Source organism: Pelobates fuscus, chromosome 5, assembly GCF_036172605.1.
Source record: "Pelobates fuscus isolate aPelFus1 chromosome 5, aPelFus1.pri, whole genome shotgun sequence".
Lineage (NCBI taxonomy): Eukaryota > Metazoa > Chordata > Amphibia > Anura > Pelobatidae > Pelobates > Pelobates fuscus.
The window spans coordinates 326,622,299-326,644,524 of record NC_086321.1 but is presented as its reverse complement, the minus strand read 5'-3'; the positions used below and the strand labels follow the sequence as shown (position 1 = coordinate 326,644,524).

Below are 22,226 nucleotides of genomic sequence, written 5' to 3'. Positions count from 1 at the left end.
ACTAATGAAAGTATTTACAAATTGGGCATACTAGAGGGGCCGAATGGTTCTTATCTGCCGTCACATTCTATGTTTCTATGTTAGTGTGTGGTTGCCTGTGTGTGTGTATTTCTGTGTGTCAGTACCTGTGTGTGTAAGTGGGTGTACATCTGTGTGTCAGTGTATCTGTGTGTGTTTGCCAGTGTGTGTACATCTATGTATGTGTGTGCAAATCTGTGTGTATCAGTGTGTCAGTGTGTGTGTATATCTGTGTCAGTGTGTGTATTTGTGTTTGTATATCTGTTTGCCAAGGTGTGTGTATCTGTGTGTCTGTATATGCCAGTGTGTGTATCTGTTTATCAGTATGTGTACTTGCCCGTGTGTGTGGGTCTGTGTCAGTGTGTGTATGTGTCAAGGTGTGTGTGTATCTCTGTGTTAATGTGTATGTATGTATGTGCATACATCCCAACAAGCAAACACACCCTTGCAAACACAAACATTACAAATAAACACTTGAATTCTAAATTATATACAAACAAAGCCCTTCACTCAAACCCCAATACTACACACAATGGACATCCGCATTCATACATACCCCCTGTATTAAAACACTAAATTTATGTACAAACAACACACTCTTCACACAAAAGCACACCCGCATTTAAAAGCAAACATTACATACACTCCTGCATTCAAACGCAAACACTACACACAAGTACATCATTATATTCCATTGGCAACAGTACATACAAATACACCCTTATATGCACACACATACTCTGTACAAAACCACACTTACATTCAAACTCACAAACACAACCCTAAAAGGATGGGCAACTTCTAGATCCCTAGCTGGTAAAGCATTGTGGAAGTTATATGACAGATGGGGATCCATCTTTTCGCCACTCTCGCACTAGATAGGGGCCCAAAAATGTTTCTTGCACCAGGACCCTCTCTAAATCATTAGTTCAGCTACTGGTGGGGAATATTGGTGCATTATATGTCGGGCTACCTCTGTCTTTACTAGTGGTTCTCTGTGACCCATTGCAATTCTTGAAATTTTCTATATACATCATTTATGTAGAAAAAGGCTTGGCCACCTAAAGTTTCAATTTTGTAATACATTTCATTTTTAATTTTTTTGCAGGAAGATGCAATAGCTCACGTAACTGCTTTCATAATTTATATTCAATACTGTATTTTATTTTTAAATGATTGGTTTTATAACTTATTGTTTTTTTTATTCATTTTAAAATTAAATTAAATTAAATTAAAAAATATGAATACAAAAGAAACCGGCACTGCAATTCCCACACTAGTGAAGCCTACAAAGCAACAGCTCCGTAAATAATAAGAGTTGGCTCACAACCATGTACCAAGACACTTAACAAGCGTGTGACAGCCAGAAGACTCCGACATCCTTTCTAACTGAAGGGAAACACTCACTTGTGAGTGACTTGGGATGCAGCAGCATCAGCCTTAAAAGCATCCTGTCCTAATGTGTTTTACACCCCACCTCCTATAGAATGTAAGCTTGATTGAGCAGGTTCCTCTTCAACCTATTGTTCCTGTAAGTTTATTTGTAATTGTCCTATTTATAGTTAAATCCCCTCTCATAATATTGTAAAGCGCTACGGAATCTGTTGGCGCTATATAAATGGCAATAATAATAATAATAATAACATACATGAGCTCATATTTTGAAAGACTTGTTGCACGCTATCCGTAAGTGAAATAATAATAATAATGATTATAAATGGTCCCTGCATGGAACACCCCACCAGGATCCGACATACAAGGACAAGACTAAGTCTGTTGCAATACAGAATTTGTATTTTATTTGAGAAAAAATGGCATCTATATATCTAAGGTGACTCATTAGACTAGGGACAATGCACACAGGGAGGTTGGAAGAAGGATCAGTCACTGTTTCTCATGTTTAGGTGTAGGGTTTCTTATGATAGACTAAGTAGAAACATTAAGCCTGGTTACAACTATGCCTATTTCTAACACATCAATACATGGGATAAAAAAGCAGAAAACAGAAATAGATTCCATACTAGAACACATCACATGGAAATAGACAACAATTGTTACATATTAAGTGAAAATAATTAATAAAAGACACAGAGAATCTGTACGGGCTTAAACTTTGATATCAGTTATGCCCCGTACTGTAACAAAATATATTTTGTCAGAACACTGTGTATGCCAACATTGTGGCATGTGGTATCATACAATACCACATTCCTCCATCCGGGAAACAAGAAGCCAGTGCCAAAAAAATCCATTCTCAGCTGTCCTCCACTTGTTTTGCTTGGTCTGTGTCCTACTTCTATAAACCATTGCCATTCCCAAGAAACCCAACATTCTGCAATTACCAATCTGCATCACAGTCACCGATTACCCCCAAATACACAGTTCAGCCATTGGAGCAGGTTATTGCTTGTGATCACAGTAAACTCCATGGAGATAAAATAGAGATAGAGCAGCAGTTTTGGATTGTCCAGACCAGTGCTGAGCACTATTTCACTATGGTCACATAGCCATTCTCTTGATCAAACAACTTCCATCTGAGGTTGGCAATCTGGTGTTCTTTGTTATGAGGGTTTACCTGAATTATTAAAACTCTAAAGCAAAACAGGGAAGGGTCCATGTTCTTGTGTATCTAGAAAATATGGTTGTAGCCTGGAAATTGTATTCTTTGCAAGATGCTTGGTAAGACCACTTACATACAGGTCTAACCACAGTATAGCGCAGATCCCAGAACATCCAAAACATATTTCTTTTATAATAAGTTGCATGGGCACTTGGCAATAGCATTCCCACTTGTTGGCCCTGTCTATGCCTACCAAATTCACTAGATATTGTATCTCAGAGGATGAGCTCTGCAGTTTACCTGGCAAGTAACACATTAATTTGACCTAAAAGACTTTTCCATATTTAGCTGTAGATGTGATATAATTAAGGTAGACACATGTATAGCATTACAGCCTCACAAGGAGTTAAGTCCAAGGATGTCTAAAAAGAAGCTACACAATATTACATCCCAAAAAGTATCACCAAAAACTGGCAGTGGGATAATGTTGCTGTTGATCTTTATGTCATGATTGTGAGTGATCTGCATGTGTTCCTGCCTCAGTTCTAGAGTGTTCACAACAAATCAGTCTAGAAAGCCATCAAGGTTAAATATGGCATACAATAAAATCATTAAGCCTCCTGTAGACCACACAAAAGCATGTGGTCCTGGCCTTCATCAGCACAATCGCCATTGCCACGGCACAAGGACTACAGCATGGCTCTTTTTATATCTAGGTCAAGAATTACATTAATCTTGGCCTTTAAAAAGGAATCTGTGTATTAGGGTACACTGTAAGAGGGATGTTGGGTCAGTGACTTTTCAAAAATTTCTACCACGTACCAAGCTTGATTCATATCTGAACCACTCAAAACTGTTATTGTATTATTAAACAGAGACTGTTTGTAGGTGGTATGGGTCAGATGTCCCAAATGCTACAAAATCTTCTGAAGCAAACTAGACAAAACCTGGGTGTCCAGGTCTTAGAGAAAACCTGTAATGTATGAGAATGATGCACTCAACTACATATTCAGTAGTAATGGTTCCAAAGCTTTCCACTACATGGTGTCATAGCTGATCATGGTAAGGATACATCACTCGCTCTTATGCCTGGGTTTGAAAATAGGCATACTGTAACCATGGCCAACAACTGAAAGGATACACAGACCATGTGAAGAGGCTGTAGGATGTATGACAGGCCACCCAATATATTGGTGTCACAAATGTTTGAAAACATGGCAACTTCATGCAAATAAAGACCTTTAGCAGGATTTACTTGGATCAATGTTTTAACTTATACCGACCTATGAAAGAAATCTAGAGAAGCACTATTTGATAATTTACTGCTTCTGGGCAGTCCATGGCCTTTTGTCATCTAACTGGCATGAAAAAAAAAATCCACTTCAAAGAAACCCATATCTTGAGAGGTGGTTGGTTCATAAATAAGTGATTTTTCCCACTTACATTTGACATGTGTCAGTGGAGGCTTCATCTGGGTGATCCAGGCTTAGTGAGGTGGTAAAGCAAGTTCCTGGGGTAGTGCAAGCCAGGAGTAACACGCAATCTGACAAAGCTTATTTATTTGAAACAACTGGGTGGCCCAATGGACTGGTTGCCTGGAACCAACTGATCTTGGAGCCAGGTATGGTCTTTGGATGATACCTGTTGCCAGACATGGACTAAGACTTGGAAAATATGGAAGGGTGGTGGCATCCATTCTTGCTGAGTTATAGATATCTGTATTGTACGAGTCTCACTAGATATCCAAGGATCACCATACCATTCTACCATTTGGATAGTTGGCAATAGTTCTCTTGTGTGGTAGTGCCTTTACCCTAGGTTAGTGAGTGCAGGCCAGATACAATCTTCTGGCTAAGTTCAGATGAGTATCTTGGGGCCGTTCTGTAACTCCCGATGGGAACAGAGGAACAGTGCTCGCTTCAATTCCATGTAATAACATATGGTTCCTTCTCAAATAACCCAATCTCAGATCTCTCAGAATACTGGTTAAAGCATGTACTTTGCTTCAGGCATAGAAGTTATATCATCCACCTTTACCTCAAATAGGCAAAATGTATAGTGCAGAAATTTAGGCCACCTGTTGTAGTCTAAAAAGCAGAGATACATGGGATACAAGAGTGCATCTAGGTCAGCAATTTTCTTTCAGGCTTATTCCAATGCTGGAACAGAAAGGTTTTCACCTGGTTGGGAGGCATTGATAGAATGAGCTAAAATGTTTGCTGCTTTATTTGACAATCCAGAGTAATCCACCCATTTTTCTACCTAGATATTATCCTGCATGGGGTATAGTCTCCTCGACAGTCTTCAGCTGGTCAACTGTGCCTTCACCTGTCTTAATTACCAAGACTGCACATGAAAATGACCACATACCAACAAGTTTGAGTAATGTGCAATAACCAGAACATTTCTGGGTCCTTTCTTAAGCTGACCGAAACTCAAACGGAAAATGTAAAGCATAAAACATAAATCTTTGAAAGCAGGCTGAAGCACAGAGACATGGGAGAAAAGGAGGTTACCATCTTAAGGTTCTACCTTAGGTGCTCTTTAGGTTTTATGAACAGTGTTTCTCATGATGCTCTGCCAAACCATGGAGGACATATGTGCCTGCCTGGCCATAAGCAATGACAATGGTACCAGCATTTCAGGATAGCAGAACACTAGAAAATCTACAGACAGCATGAGCCTATTACAATGTGTGGGCTTGGAGCTTCAGCTACAAAAAACCCTTATGCTAATCTGGCCATGAATATAAGTGAAATAATCCAAGTGATTATGGCAGTCCCTACAATAGAAAAACTGTCTTCCCAGCTCACAAAATGAGGCCAAGTAACTGTAAACACTCTTTATTTGGGTCAAAAGTGCACACACATATACAGGGTGACTCGTTACACTGGTGGTTTTGTGAACAGTTGAATTGGGAGATTGACTAATTCCCCCTTCTTAAATATAGATGTAGGATTTTCAGTGCCAGATTTAGTGGCAAAAAATCCAACTTTAAAGGGACTTTGAAGCCTGGCTCCACAAACTCCCATCTGTAGCTTACGATAAATACAAGGGATACAAGGAACAAGAGAATAAACAAATACAATACCTATTAAGACAAGACATAAAATAACCCAGGCTTCTCCTGTGCTCCAGTAACAACATACATCATGGTGTACACCAACAAGGAAACATGCAGACTACGCTGCATGTCACACAAAGTTTAGCTCACTTGTGGCATCATTAACAAAACCTCAACAGGAGCACATGCCCAACCAACTCAAAAGGCTGTGAAAACCATAAAAAACAAGGATATATTCTCTTCTATGTAAAAAGCAACCTCAAACTATTTGTATTCACAGTGAAGCATGATTTTATATACACACAAATAGCTCTAAGTGTATTTATATATTTAAATTGACAAGTAGTAAGTCAAAGAAGCATGAAATGATCACTGCATCATAATATATATAATATATGCACCTATACACACTGTAAGCAAATTGTACGTTTAGTCATTATCTATAAATATAAAGCAATAGGGCAAAAATTGCAAATGGCATAATTTGTATATATTAAAGATAATTACATACATTATAGGGTTATATTTACCTCTGTTAAGAGAAGCTGAGCTATTTATTTCCCCGGTAATAAAGGAAGACTCAGACTGCTTTCTAACGGTATCATTCCACATTCTTCGAATTCGACTCTAGAAAGAAAAATGAGAAATTTGTTGTAACTTTTTTGTTTTCTTTTGCGTTTCCCAACATGCATAAAAAACAACCGTATATATATTTTTTTAGATTGTCTATGAGTTAATTTGAGTAGTTGCCTGTGGCTTGCAGGTAAAACTTGGAATATTTCTGTCGTCTCATAGTACTGTTGCAGTTTGTAGAGTTTCCAACTTTCTATTATATCCTCTCACCCAGTGGTACAGATCTCTTCTCTATACCTTACTTGGTATTAGACTTTCCTTTGCTTCCACCAATGTAAAGTTGGCTTAAAGGACCACTATAGTGCCAGGAAAACATTTGTTTTCCTGGCTCTATAGGGTCCTTGGGTCCCCCTCACCCTCTGGGCCCCCCTCCCGCCGGGGACTCTCCTCCTCCTTCCGACGTCATCGGCTGATTGCGCATGTGCGGCAAGAGCCGCGCGCGCATTCAGCCAGTCCATAGTAAAGCATTCTCAATGAGACAGCCACTAGAGGCTGGATTAACCCTAGTGTAAACATAGCAGTTTCTCTGAAACTGCTATGTTTACAGCAGGCAGGGTTAATCCTAGATGGACCTGGCACCCAGACCACTTCATTAAGCTGAAGTGGTCTGGGTGCCTATAGTGGTCCTTTAAATACCAGTCCAAATTTAAGAGATCAAACTTTAGAACAAATCTTTCTTTCTTCTCTTTGTCTTCTGCATGATCCTTCTTTCCCCTGCAGTCACTCAAACTACCTCTGAACTCACCTTTTTCCTGCCCTCTCCTTCTTCACCCCTGTAATCTAGTGTGTTCTTCTTTCTTTGACTAATATTTACTTTTCCTTCATCCCAACCTGTCTTCTCTAGTCCCATCTATTTTTTGTACACATATTTTTATCTCTAATGCAAAATCTATACGTAGGCAAGCTCCTCTCTTAAAGATAGAATCTTTATGAAATACTCATATTGCCTGTGGTGGAAGTTCACTGAAATTCCAATAAATTTGAAAGATATACTGAAACAAAGTTGGTAAGTCTCACTATTATTTCTATGTCTGACAAAAAATTACACTAGACGGAGCTATCAACTTCAAGCTTGCCATTTCTTCCAGCATCACTAGATGTAGCAAAATAAAGCTCTCTCTATGGAAGATCCTGCAGTCTCATGGGATGCTACATTGACCTCAACGAGTATATCGCTGATGTCAGTTCCTGGCAGCTGATGCGCCAAGAGCTGAAGAGAAGTAGGCAGGAAGAGGAAGGTGGCGTCTGCATCAGAGAGGTTAAAGTAAATAAATCTTACCTTCGCCTGCCCAACGCCCACCCTCCTCGACTGCCCACTAGTCTCCAGGTGGAGATGTCATCATTGGGGGTCTCTGCATATTATGCATAGACCCCAGTTGGTAAAAATCCACTTTAATGCTATAAAGGATCACAGTAACAACAAATAATACCTCTAAAAGCATGATCAATGACTTGCATCATTTACCATAAAATAAGATACACTCTAGAAAGAGCTATATGACTATTTTACTTTTAATGATGCAATCGGTTATGTTCTGTTATGTGAAGTCTGTTAAAGTTAAAGGTTTGCTCTACGCACCACGACTACTTCAGTGATTTGAATTGGTCATAGTACCTGGAGCCTGCATTTGCAGTGTTTCAGTTTTAATCACTGCACATACAGTTATTAAGCACATTGCTTCTGAGAGAGTAACTCCATCTCTGGCATCTTATGCTAATTCTCTTTATGTTGAGTGTCTGTTGTCTGCATGTTGTCCCCACATGCAGCCCAGGTTCCCACCTCAGATGTTCCTCTGAGACTTCTATCCCTCTCTAGTAAGGGGGAGTAACATCAATGGAGGAGGATTGGGCAGCAGGAACAATTTGGCCTTGGCATGGTAAATTTTAGATTTCGTACATTTTTTTTTAAAGAGAGTTGTGGAGGGTATGGGGTGGGAAGGGGCATACTCCATCCAAAACCAGAGTTTTATTAAAACACTCTTTTTGGTTGGACTGAACCTTTAAAATCCTTCAAATCCTTACAGAACCTAATATGGAGAATTGAACAGATACAAAGTGTCAATCCACACTACGTATGGGTAACATTATGCAAACATATATGAAAAAAGCAACAGTATGTATACAGTTGTGCTCAAATGTTTGCATGCCCATAGAGAATTGGTAATATATATACCATTTTTAAAGAAAACATGAGTGAGCAGGCAAAACACATTTCTATTATTTATTATGGGATCTATATTCAACTGTAGGTTATAACATAATGCATAATTTTGTGACATGTATTTGGAAGCAATTCTATTTCAGGTCATTAGATATAAAAGGCATACTATCTTTGACATAAAATACATTTTGTAGAAGCTCAGAGGTCACAGAAATCAGAAGCACCAATCCATATTTTCAGCCTGGTTTAGAATGCATTTATGGCCCTTATAAGCAGAGAAATATACAACCTACTGCTACTGTACATACCAAGAAAAGGCAAGCCTAGCAATCTCAGTGCTAATCCATTTGGAGAGCCAACACAGTAATGTATTGAATATCCTTTGACAAAAGCAAACTTGGAACGGATAACATTATTTTGCTAAACCGTAAGTACTTGGCTTTACTTGGTGTGTAATATCTTTTCAGATCTATGGGATTACTTTTTTTCATAAATAATGAGCTATAATGCCCAGTGCACAACAGTCCAACGGAGTTTGAGGCCAAGGAGGTCCCCGTCCTCATGGGCAAACACTGGAGGATAAGTTGTTCAGTGCATATTATTCTGTTTCCCCCAAATACTTCTGGTCATAGGGTCTCCCACAACCTTTTTATGGAACTTGCGTTGTTTATGGATGGAGTAAACAGCTCAATATTTGTTAAATTAATTTCCAAGTTCTTACTTTTGATAAATTATAAGTGTTATCACTTCTTACGCATGTTTTTGTCTGTTGATGACCACAAAGGGAGTTAGTGATCAGAGTCTGAAATATTCAATTTTTTTTATAAAACAAGTGTTTAGGAAAGTGCAATAGTACAAGTAGTTATTTATATATTTAGGAAACCGGTATAGGCGCTTACTATAATAAATATAGAAGATGAACTGCAGTAGATCAGAAAGGATTCCCAAACCTTGCGTGGTATACATAATGTGGAAAAACACTGGTTTCACCTGTGTGGTTACTCTGGCGCGGTAGATCAATCCTGTTTTTTATATATAATTTACACTAAAGTGTGAATTGTCGAGGATTGAAAGTGAATTCCTAGAGGAGAGGGGGGACAGGAAGTAATAGGTGGAGGTGTGAAGAGATAGGGACGTGTGAATTTCAAACCTTCAAGTCAGTTTGGCTATGTTGCGCTAAACCTTTAAGATTACTTTTGGCTGGTAAGAGCAGTGGTAATATCGCTGTCACGACTAGTAATGTGGTCCAGCACGCAGAAACTATGTAAACATATACATAAGTAAGAAAAGGAAAATAATAGGATAGAGCGTAAACCGGACCTTAGAATGGCCGGACTAATACGCTAGAGACAGAGAATGGTCAAAGGGAAAGCCGAGGTCAAGGAAGCCAGAAAATACTCAATACCGATAAAACAAGCCAAGTCAGGGAAACCAGAGATCAGAATAACCAGGGAAACGCCAAGGATCAGGATACCAGGAAATCAGAAACACAGAATCAGCACTTTCAGGAAACCAGGAAACTGAAACCACGACATGGCAAAGTAATGGGGAAAGCTAGGGGTTTAAATACCCCTCTCTAGGCTATGATTGGTCAGAGGGCGACCTCTGACCCCAAAACGTGCGTGTGCGTTGACGTCGTGACGTCACGCACACGTTGGTATAATTCTCGGGGGCGGGGCTAGCAATAGACGCGACCACGCGGTCGGCGCCATCTTGGATCTGGGCGCGATGCCCGGAAGAACTACGTGCGCGGTTCCCGGCTCGCCGACGAGCAGGTAAGCTCGTGTAGTCGGAGCGGTCGTGCCGGTCGGGCACGACCGTGAGGCTCGGCGGGCCGGTGACTGCAACAATCGCGGCCTTAAAACTTTGGGTAACCCATGCTTGACTACCTCACCAGTTAGAGTCCCTGGTCAAGACGCCTAACAAAATATATATGTCTATCTGAAATCTTCATAGATCATTAACCTTCTTTACCCCTAATATCCACTTTCTATAATTGTAAAGTGCATTACTTTGAATTCCCAACAATTCACACTTAACAGGATAGCCCTGCTACTTTGAAGTCATTAGATTGTACAGCTTTAAGATACTCATACTGACAAACATGCATCATTGCCTTTATTTTAAAATTACTAAAACATTGAAAAATAAAGAAGGAAGGTTGTTGATCACATACATTGTTTACCTGTGAGCCAGTGGAGTACCGGGTTGGAGCTCGAGAACTAGATGATTTTCCAGAACCAATTGAGTTCTCTGTACTTTTACCACTACAGCAATGTGCACGTAGGCATTTTCCATATTCTTTTCGGACCTGAAAACGAAGATAACAATCTTCATTAGTCATGTGCATCAGTCAACATAAAAAAATAATTCTGCTGGTAATAAACCTTTAGTCAATGTCAAAGGAGCGCTACAGAAATATTTGAATTATTCCTAGCTATTTAAAAGCAGGTGTCCCCCGTATTAGTAAAATTACTATATTTACTTACCTTTAGTCACACGCCGTGTCATTTTTGCCATGGATATTGCTCTGCCTGTAGAGAAGCATTGGAGGTCTACTATATACTGATTGTAGGTGAACCATAGCCTAGCCTAGCACTACCACCTATCACTCTCTTCTTTGCATCCAGGTGCTTTTTCGGTTTTTTATTTTAAGAAAGTCTCAGCTACAACTAGAATGGTGTGCTTATGTTATATGATTTGCAGATAATTCTTATGTTTATAGGTACAATTATATTAGGTTTATGGCTAGGTACGTCTTTTGGTAAACACATTTCTTACATTAATATTCCATATTCTTATTGTATTGAAAAAGACGTTTATTGCTTTTATTATGTTTCTTGTTTTTATATTTTATCTATTCTGCCGGATTTCATGAATACTGATGTGAAGAGTTCCAATACATTTGCCAGGCCTTGTCAATGAAATGATTATGTCATGAAATCGAACAACTTTTTCATAAATACAATCTACTTTTACCTGGAATAACCAAGCCCTCTCACCCTCCAAACCCTCTCACAAAAAATTACAGTATTTACCGTAAAGACAAAGGGTTGACCACTGGTCAGTTTAGAGAGCGCTGACTGGCCACAAGAATGGAACATTCCATAAGTTTGAAGCTTTTGAAGTTGAAGGAACAGTATTTTTTGCCACGTTGGCCCCTGCTAGAATGCCCCCATTCTCTGCAGGCCCATCCTGTTACTGGGACCCCCCAAAATGTGGTTCCCTTTGTCCCAAGGTGGGGCAGGACGCTGGTTAAAGCCTACAGACTTTCTCTACCTACAGGGCCATTCTGTATTTGTTCCTTTAGGTTTTTTAATTTACCAGTTAATGTTCATTTTAAGTAGTTACTATAATCTCCTAAATGATTTCTAGGTACCAATGGCCTCTTCTAGACTCTGTAGTTGGAACACCCTCCTGCCCTCGTGGCCCCCATTAGTAAGAGGCCCTCTAAACTAATTGAGCCTAAATTAGAAATGGGTTTTCCCATTATGTTACTCGACTAGTTTCACTATGGTCATCAAAACATTGCATTAGGCTCACTTTTGCCACTCAGCATGTATTTTTTAAATCTTATCTAAAATTAACTTCATAACATTTTACATTCAATGCAGTTTGGGTATTATCCTAATTTGTGGTTCATTTCTACACTAGTTAACTCAACCGTTAAATTATGTAAAAGGAGGCAATAATCATATGACAGACATGTGTCCATCAAGCTCAGCCTTTACACATGATAAGTATTCTTCAACTCACTGTTGTCATAATGTACAGGATTGTATGTGACCTGTTTTCTAACCATATGTTTGTCATATTTTGGATTTCCCCTATTTGCCTCAATAAAATATTGGTTCACAAAAAAAAGCATACACACTCTCAATAAAAAAAAAAGTTGCAAAAAGCAAAGTAGAAAAAATTATAGTTTACCTTCTTTTGAAGGACACAATGGAAAATGAATATAAACATTCCCTGTAGAGAATTGAATATTGTAAAGAGGTAGGCCATAATGACTGTGCTTTCATTAATATACATTAGGCCAAAAGCCCAAGTCAGTCCCAGTAGGCAGAGGAGAGCTATTGCACCTATAACCCACGATCTGGAAAAAAAAAAACAGAAGAAAAAACGTGAGCCTTTAACAAAACGTACAAACACTTTTCATTCATAATGTACATTTTTATATGGTAATGATGGATACATCTGGATAATGTCAAAACCTAACAATTGTAAACCCCTTGTCCCTCTCCTAATTTCACACCTCCTCGTGTTAAGATGTATTTGTGAAGTACTACGTAGCAGTGTTTTTATATGTTTTAGTGCACTAGTATGTGTTCATTATCCATCTTATGATATGTATGTTCTGAGTGGGGGGATGCACCCTCCACTCCTTTGTACAGCTGAATGTAAGTATACCAAGGGCATCATGTTCTGTTTGCTTAATTAACAAAATGTTTGTGTGAGCAAGAGAGAAAGAGAACTGTGTATTCTGGTGTGAGCTGAGTGTCTGTGTGTGTATGTAAATTATAATTTGCTTTGTGTAAGTAAATGAATGGCTACTTACTGCCCATACTTTGTTATGCATCCCTGTCCCTGGCAATTCTAGATTGTACATATTCCAGACATAAGCACACATATTTAGAGATTCACACTCCCAGGCATAGCATAGGCAAAAACACGCACAGAAACACAGTCACTTACACATAGCAACCCAGACAACATACATTCAGAAACATAGTCACAAACACATACAAATCCAGGCATACATACTCTATGACATACACTTACACGAACATAGATGAACAGTTAAAAACCTCTAAATATACACAGGCACACTTAACAAGCACTTAAACACATTGCACGACACAAACACAGAAACATAGTCCCAAGCACATATACACACAGATCCCCTCACAGATCCCCTCACAGATGCACAAACAGATACATAGTCTCAGGCACACACAGCGATACACATTCCCAGACACACAAAATCACACATACATACTTTTATCCCTTCATTTTGTTCTCCCTACCCCCTCCATTAGCGATTTCTGTATAAGCATGTCAAGATAGATTATTTTGCTTAAATGAGGCTTGTGATAATTGCAAATTTAAGTAGTAGATATAGAGACAACATTTATTTTGCTTCCTACTTCTAACATCCAAATGTTATGAGTACTTGTGGTTGTTCCATAATATATGATCATGCTTGTGTTTATAAACTGTGAAATACTGTGTATTGACAGGTTTGTTTGTTTTTCTTTCTGCCTCCCAATTGTATATGAATGCACATTCTATTAGTGATATCTGTTGCGTATATGTAAACTAATATACTGTACTTTTTTTAATGTATTTTGTAAATTATTAACAAAAAATAAAACATTGGAAACAAAAAAAAAATCACAAACACATATTTCCAGAAGCACATAGATGAGACACTCTCAAGCACATGCTCAAAAGATACTGCCGTATATATTCCAAATAGCCAAGGTGTAAAAAGTTGGAGTTTATTTTTATTCATCAGTCAAGGGACATCTATAGAACACTGGTACTTCTCAATAGTCAGGGAAAGGGGCTGTGGAGACACAAACTGGGTATATTTCTCCAGAGCCCCTCTCATGACATATAAATAATATCTTAGGACAAAAGTAAGTCAAACTCCTAGGCAGTGCACTATTTACAGATGCTACTGTAAACAAATTCTTCCATTTGTCATAAGTTGGGACAAGGAGAAAAGACACACTGTCCTTACTTCTCCTTCTTTAGACCTTCTCACACAATCCTAGTAATGCAAGAGTTTGAGAAATAGAATGAAAACCCACATAGGTCATATGTCCAGTTAAGGTTCTGTCTCCAATGACAATTAATTCTTGCATTTTTGAAAAGAAGGAAAAGGGACTTGTCTATCATAACTAAAGGGAAGCCATAGTTATCTAGACTGAAGGGCCCAAAAACCGACAAGACTGAATTAAGGACGCCAGCCAATGGCTGTTGCCCAAGAGGGTGACTACCACCAATCTCGAGAAGGGTGATGTGCATATTAAATGAGAGGCTTATATAGCACAGTGTCAGTCACATCATGCATTATATTTTTCCGTTATACATAAAACCCCAAAATCTTCTACTGTTTTTCAACATTGGTTGAATATGAATAAAACTCGGTTCCGCAAGTGTTCTATCGGTAAATCTGATGTTAGGCATGAACTGTAACTATAAAATGTACATCAGGGGTAATAGAGAGGTAAACTAAAATAGTATGTCACTTACTTGATATTGTCAAGGCATCCTGATTCAGGTTTCAATATGGCAGTGTGATGAAACATTTTAAAAAGAGCAATTCCAAGAAAGATCACGTTAAGCTGCAATACAAAACATAATTACGATGTATAATTAATGATATACTTGGAGACACCAATTGCATGTTAATATTAAAATCTTTGATGTTTGTTATTTTAAATTACGGTATTTAAATTAGTTAATTCAAAGGTCTATACCAGGCACAGGCAACCTTCGGCACTCCAGCTGTTTTGGACAACACCTCCCGTGATCCTTCACCAGCTTTATGGGCGTAAGAGCATTATGGGGGAAGTAGGCCACAATATCTGGAGTGCCAGAGGTTGTATTGTTCATCTTCCCTCATCTAAATGATATAATCTGCCTGTTAGTTTAGTTTAATGATGAATGTAACATGAGACAAAGATCCCATTTTGGGTTGAAACATTATTGAGTCCATACGTTAAAAAAAAAATATAGATCCTGTTTATATAAATCTGGAGTACGGGAAGATCATGGTTTCACATTCTAGAGAAATGTGACTGTTTGGATACAGGAGGAGACCCAGCTCGGACCGTTAGATTGGCACTGGTAAGGAACATTCTTGTTGATAATGTTGCACATATAGAGTAAAAACCTCTGGCCAGCTTTTATCTTTAGAGAAATGGAAAAAAAACTCTTATATCAGAGCAGAATATACCTCTACATGTCATTGTGCCTCTCTATCTCACAAGCCCCAACAATTGTATGGGGTATGTAGTCCACCTCTAGCTGGAACTACATAGTAAGTTGATAGCAGCCATACCACAGCTGCATTCAGTTTACTGACAACCATGATTTCTGAATGAGACTATATATATTGTTCTCCAGAGGACCTGACAATGCATGTGTTTAAGTGGTTATGGTTCCAGAATAAGTAGTCAAGCTGTTCGATAATAGTTTGACTTCTTAACTCGGGTTTGCTGGGTGCTACTTCCTGCCTCTCTCTGTAGCTGGAAGCTCTCTTCATTGTGCTAAGCCTGGCGTATATAACAAAATGAAAAGACAAGGGACTAGCAGTTAAGATGGGGCATAAACGAGCCTGTTAAATTACACTTCTCAATTAGTAAAAGCATTAGCAAGAATAGGCAATTCTCTGGATCTGCTGATTACTAATGAGGTTGATTGTTTTTCATTGTTCAAGTGAGAGAGCACTTGAAAGACTATAATACAGTGTAATTTCTGATTAACTTAGAAACAATTCGAGCTTCACCACGGCTTCGCAGACCAAAAATAGACTTCTTTCCACCATGCACAGTTTCCTAATATGGTTTCATTTATATACACATATACAAACTTAATGACACAAAATAAATTAGAGACGGGCAGTTTTCTACTGTGAGAATGGGAAATATTATGTGACAAAACAGATGAATAAAATGAGATAAGTCGGCAACTACAGGGTCAGCGAGAAATGGCAAAAATAGAAAGGGGTATTAATTCACAATAAAAAATAATGCCTTTTTATAAGTCAATGGTGAAATCCCAACATTATTTAATGCACTATGCGGTGTAATGTTGGACGGTGTAATCTATTTTCAGGAAGGATATTTTGGAAAAAGGGCATTGGTGGACAACAAAAATAAAAAATATATATTTTTTTTATTTTAGTTTATAATGGATGGCTTTTATTATTACATTTGTTTACGTTAAAAAAGGCATTTTAAAAGTATGCACGGTACTAATACTCTCTAACGACCTGTCATAACAGAACTCTATCAAGGTCACCAGCTCAATCTTAAAAAAAGGAGTTTTCACCTACAACTATGAGAAGGATTTTTTTTAACAATATATAACAGTATAGACATGACATTCTATGACAATTTGCTCATTCGTGGACTTGGATCATAATACTGTGCAAGACTTTGTGTTTCTGTTTTTGGATAACACCACAGATAGTAAAAGTTATTTTTTTTGTCACAAAATGTTGAATCTAACAAAATTTACCATGATTATTAACGTTGCTGGTCCGATGAAACTCCAAATAAAGTAGGTATCAAGTCGTAACCAACATCTGTAAAAAAATAACTTAATTAATTAATAAACAAACAAAAACAACACAAATATAATTTTGAATATATCAATTTTACTACAAACTGCAAGGCCACATTATGTATGTGTGTTTCTATATATACCTTTACAAAGTAGAACCATTCTGTTTCACAGGCAGTGGGCATAACACCCAGACTAGGTCCCTTTCTTATTTCTAGGTGGAGTCATTTTCTTGTTTGACAGGGAACTAATGTACAAAAAAATTCTGAAGAAGCCACTTATGGTGAAACGCGTTTATGGTTATTAATTCTGTATTTTATTGTGTACTTTAGATCAATAAAAGTTTTTTGGCTACTTTATTGTACCAATTCTCTTGTTATTGCACTCTCTATGCACTTTAAACTTTTTTTTACCTATTCCTGGCATTTTAACCTTTCCTGGTTACTTTTACTTCCACTGGCAATTTTAAAGTTCCAGTACTCCAAGAAATCCTAGGTGGGGATCATACCACCAGCGCCTATCCATAGAGCAGTACCTCTGCTCTATCTTTGTGAGTATTATTTTATTTCCTCTACTACTCTCTTAACCTATCACAATTGAGAGCACTATTGCTGCTTTTTATTTTTCTATATTGGAGCCTTGGATCACCAGACGGTGCTGACGGACATATCGCCGCTACAAATCCTATAAGCGGGGATTATACCGCTGTACGCTATCCACACCAGAGCTGGCCATAGCTCCCTCAAATGTGAGTTTTTTACCTCTTCTTATCTGCACACTGAACCACATCAAAATTGAGAGCACTATTGTCGCTTTCTGTCTTTCTTTTCCGAGTTCTGGACTACCAGACGGTGTTGACGGAGACCCCCTCCCTACATATCCTATAAGCGGGGATTATACCGCTGTACGCAATCCACACCAGAGCTGGCCATAGCTCTCTTGAATGTGAGTTCTCTACATTTTGTTACCTATCACACCCTGAACTTTCATACTATACCATTAGTCGCCTCTACCTCTCTTGTATTTACATATACGGAACGGTCTACACTAGACGCATCCACAGAGGAACTCTATCAAGTATCCTAGACCATCTATTGGCACCCTATCAATACTTTACCGGACTATCTACCCTTATTTGGCGCAGCCCTTCCATATCTTTTTGTAACTAATGTACAAAACCTACCTTTCTGGGGGCACCAGATATGCCTCAAAATTTTGTGCCGGATCAGAGATTGGTCGCAACCTGGGGATTCTTTAACCCCTTAAGGACCAAACTTCTGGAATAAAAGGGAATCATGACATGTCATTTGTCCTTAAGGGGTTAAAGTGATGTCGCTTGGGCTAGGTACTTCCAATACAGTCACTCTTGACAGCTGGTAGCTGAGGGGATGAATTAACTAGGAATGTATGGGTTGTGTGGGTGCTGTTTTGGGGAAGGAGGCTTTGGGGCTGTCACACAGTGGTTGAGAGATTCATTAATCCCCAATCTGATATTAATTCTTATCAGTCCAGACAGAGGGGCCAGGGAAGGAATTGTATTGTGCTATGTGGGTCACCTCCTGGAGGGTGAATACACATTTAAACTGTATAAATATATTTAGTTGGTGTGCAATAGAGTATCTTCTGTTTTAACATTAAAAAATGTCAGCTTACGTTTGGGGGACAATTTCGGCTAACATTTACTTCTGTGGACATTAAAACTGAGTCTGAAGGACATTGAATCCATCTAAAAGCGGCCAATATCAACTCAGTGGGAATATTGCGAGTGGATCCGACTAGGAACTTGGAAGCTTACTTAGCAAAGATACTCAGTCAGAGTAAGGGAGCTCCATTACAAGCATACAGGAAACAGAAATCCCAAAAATAAACAAGTAATTCCAACAATTTCCATATAAAACCATGGAACATAACATCCCAGGTCCAGTAACCCCTAACATTTTGGGCAGTAAAAAAAACAAAATAGATAAATGATTAGTTACATATTTTAAATGTGTATACACCGGTATATTTTAAAAGCAGGAATTTTAGGTAACTGAAGTCAAGAAAAATGTCAAATTTAAAGTCAAACTAGCTGAGCCAAATACCTAGCTTATTTGCTATTTTATCCTAACCTTTGCAATACAAATAAATTATCACAATTTACTGGTTGGTAAATAATAAGAAAATAAAGACAAAATCAGAAAAAGAAGGCCACAAAAACATATACATAGTTCAATAATGGCATATATTTGTTTTTTCATGTTTTTTTCAGATTACTTTAAATATATATATATTTTTTTTATTTTAATACTTACACTTTGTCTGTTCCATAACTTCTATAATCTACAGCTGCAGATACAGACACAATAAGCGCAGGCATTCCATAGCCCACAACATAAAAATATTTTCTTTTTGAATGTTCACTTTCAAAGACCTCAACGAGCATGATATAGAGTTGAACTCCTTCTAGAAACATCCAAGTAAAAGCCGCCAAGAAGAAGAAATGGAGGAGGGCAGCAAATACTGCACATGCAATCTGGAAATGACAGGACATTAAAAAACATAAAACAATTATAGAATCCATAAATATATTTTCACATAGACAATGAACATGCATTAGGTTCACAATTAATTAAAAAAAAGAAAGTAGAATAACCAAACTTCTTGTAAAATACAGCAAAGAGACACTTAAAATACCCAGGTAAAACATCACTCTCAACTGAGAGATTTATTTTGGGGAAAGGAATATATAAACCATTAAAAGAACACTATAGGGTTAGGAACATGTATTCCTGACCCTATAGTGCAAAACACAAAATTTAGGTGGCTTCCCCCTCTCTTAACACCCTTAATAGTTAATAAAACTCATTATTTCCAGCGCTACATGGCTCCGCCGGTTGGTGACATAATCAGAATTGCCGATTTTTAGCCAATCCAATGCTTTCCCAGCACCTCCTCATAGTAATGCATTGAATCAATGCATCTCTGTGAGGAAAATTCAGCATCCCCATGCAGAGCGTGGAGACACTGAACAGCACTGCTGCCTACTGTGCAGCACTGAGCCAGGAAGCACCTCCAGTGGCCATCTGAGGAGTGGGCACTTGGAGGTGTCCCTAGGGGCAATGTAAATGAAAATGCCTGCATACAATGAATATACTCGCCAGAACAACTACATTAAGCTGTAGTTGTTCTGGTGACTATAGTGTCCCTTTAAAAACATTCTTTAGACCAGGGGTATGCAACCATCAGCACTCCAGATGGTGTGGACTAGATCTCCCTTGATGAATATCTCCTAACTTCAGCAGGTGGTTATGATGTCAGGAGTACCCTGGCCCCGTTGCCCGGTAATTTAGCAAAACGTTTTGTGACGGGTTTTCCTCGTACCTGGGTCTCACCAGGCTCCTATCTTCTTTGTAGGCATATTCACGACCTCCGGCTTCTGCAGAGTTGCCACTCATTGATTGACTGAAAGCATCAGCTGACTATCTCAGCTAATCAATAAGCATCTGTGCATCAAAATTGACATTAGCCAGCCTGGAACTCTTGTTCTGTTCTGTTTGATGACACCGTAATGCGGCTGGTGGTTGAGTTACACCTCCATCAGTAAAGGCATTCATTTTTATTTGTGCAGTGTTTCAAAGCTAAAAAACGCACATAGAGATTCAAGGCTCCATGACAACTTCAGATCACGAAAGTGGTCATGGTTCTTGGAGTAAGCCTTTAAGTTTCAGCTACAGTCAGGGCCATTGAACGCTCAGACATTTCCTCAGCTAACACACTGCAAACAGTCTTAGTGCATTGTTTGCCAATTTTATTTTTACTGTTATATGTCTTATTTTAATCCTCAATTTGTCTAACAATTTTAGTTTGTTTTTAGTTTTAAAATTCTGATTTTAAAAAAATTATAATTAAGAAGAAGTTGAGCATTTGCTAATATTTCCATAAAACAGAACTGAATTGATGGACTCCCTCAGAACCACAGCCTTTCCTACAACCTAATAGTCTTCATCATTATTTACTGCACTTTGTTTTACTCTTCACGTAAGCCTAATGCAAAACAGCATGCCTGAATCTAAAAATATCACTTACATTATCCCCTGACATTAGGCTACTGCAACATGCTTTATTATACTCATCCCATCCTCTTAATGTAATTAATGGACACTGATGTTTGCATATCTAGTTAAACTAGAATAACTCTGGTTATTGTCTGGTTATTGACGTACATACCTACCCTTTTTTTTCCATATCTTGACTGTAATTTGTATTAAATATTTTTATTACGATTCTTAACAAAACAACATGATTTTTTAAAATTAATAAATAAAATCTTACCGGCTGATCGGTTCGGTTGATGCCTATAAGGAAAAGCAATTCAGCCACAAAAAGGCTAATACAAAGATTCTTATGAATGGTGTTGCGATCACTTTGAAGGCCACGGAAAAAACAGAATGTGAAAATACATATCAGAAGACAGACAAGGGAAAGCAGGATTCCAACCCACGTAATTACATCTAAGAGAAGGTCATGAACCACATCATTGTGCTAAAATGAAGGAAAGATAGAAGAAAGAAAAAAAAAAAAAAGAGTATTTAGTGAAATTACTGTGCTTTGTTTTCAAGTATGACAGCTGTATCTTTATAAAAAGATAAGTACAAAAACCATTATGCATGTTTACACCATACTGAAATAAGCGTAATGCTTTTGATCCAAACTTCATGCGCACACAGGTTAAATTTGTCATGTAAAATAAAATGACGTCTCCATCTTAGCTCTCTGTTAATTATTGTTACAAAGTCTGCCTTTAGAACCTGGCTTTAGCATAGATAAGGCATACAGAGAACAGGATGAATGCAATTATGTTTCTTATTCTCTGCCTTACTTGCAATATAGCTTTGCCTTATCTGAACTGGATTATGACATTATTTGCTAAATCTTTTAAAGGGACTCTCCAGTGCCAGGAAAGCAAACCCGTTTTCCTGGCACTGCAGGATCCCCCTTCCTTCCCACCCCCCATCCCATGTTGTTAAAACCCCTTCAGTGACTTACCTGAATCAAGCGCCGATGTCCCTCGGCACTGGGTCAGGCTCCGCCCACACTCCTCCCCCGCCGGCTGACATTGGCGGCAACGGCCGCGCGTGCATTAGACCTCCCCATAGGAAAACATTATTCAATGCTTTCCTATGGGGATTCCGGAGACGCTGGAGGTCTTCATGCACTTTAGTGTTCTAAAAAGCCAGAGGACTTAACCCTGCAAGGTAAGTATTTCAGTTTATAAAAACTGTAATAATTACACTTGCAGGGTCAAGGGTGATGGGAGTTGGCACCCAGACCACTCCAATGGGCAGAAGTGGTCTGGGTGCCTGAAGTGTCCCTTTAATAAATTTTAAATAAAATTGAGCATCTTAAACAAGTATAACACAAATTATAGGTGATTTTCAATGTTTTATTCAGTGGTGTAATTTTCAGAGTGATAGTTCCCCTTTAAAGGGACACTGTAGGCACTATAATCA

General features: G+C 38.3%; 1 protein-coding gene across 5 annotated transcripts in view; it reads right to left on the bottom strand.

Moving 5' to 3' along the window:
* ADGRL3 (adhesion G protein-coupled receptor L3) overlaps positions 1 to 22,226 on the bottom strand; it is a 437,355-nt gene that overhangs the window by 110,853 nt on the left and 304,276 nt on the right. For 3 of the 5 annotated variants that reach the window (XM_063455652.1, XM_063455648.1, XM_063455650.1), the window contains exons 17-23: positions 21,049 to 21,258; positions 19,029 to 19,249; positions 16,690 to 16,756; positions 14,698 to 14,789; positions 12,364 to 12,532; positions 10,613 to 10,747; positions 6,173 to 6,269 (exon numbers count right to left, since the gene is read on the bottom strand). In XM_063455652.1, coding sequence (XP_063311722.1) covers positions 6,173 to 6,269; positions 10,613 to 10,747; positions 12,364 to 12,532; positions 14,698 to 14,789; positions 16,690 to 16,756; positions 19,029 to 19,249; positions 21,049 to 21,258 — 991 coding nt within the window. The remainder of the gene's footprint in view (positions 1 to 6,172; positions 6,270 to 10,612; positions 10,748 to 12,363; positions 12,533 to 14,697; positions 14,790 to 16,689; positions 16,757 to 19,028; positions 19,250 to 21,048; positions 21,259 to 22,226) is intronic. The other 2 variants (XM_063455649.1, XM_063455651.1) reach the window with 1 other exon arrangement.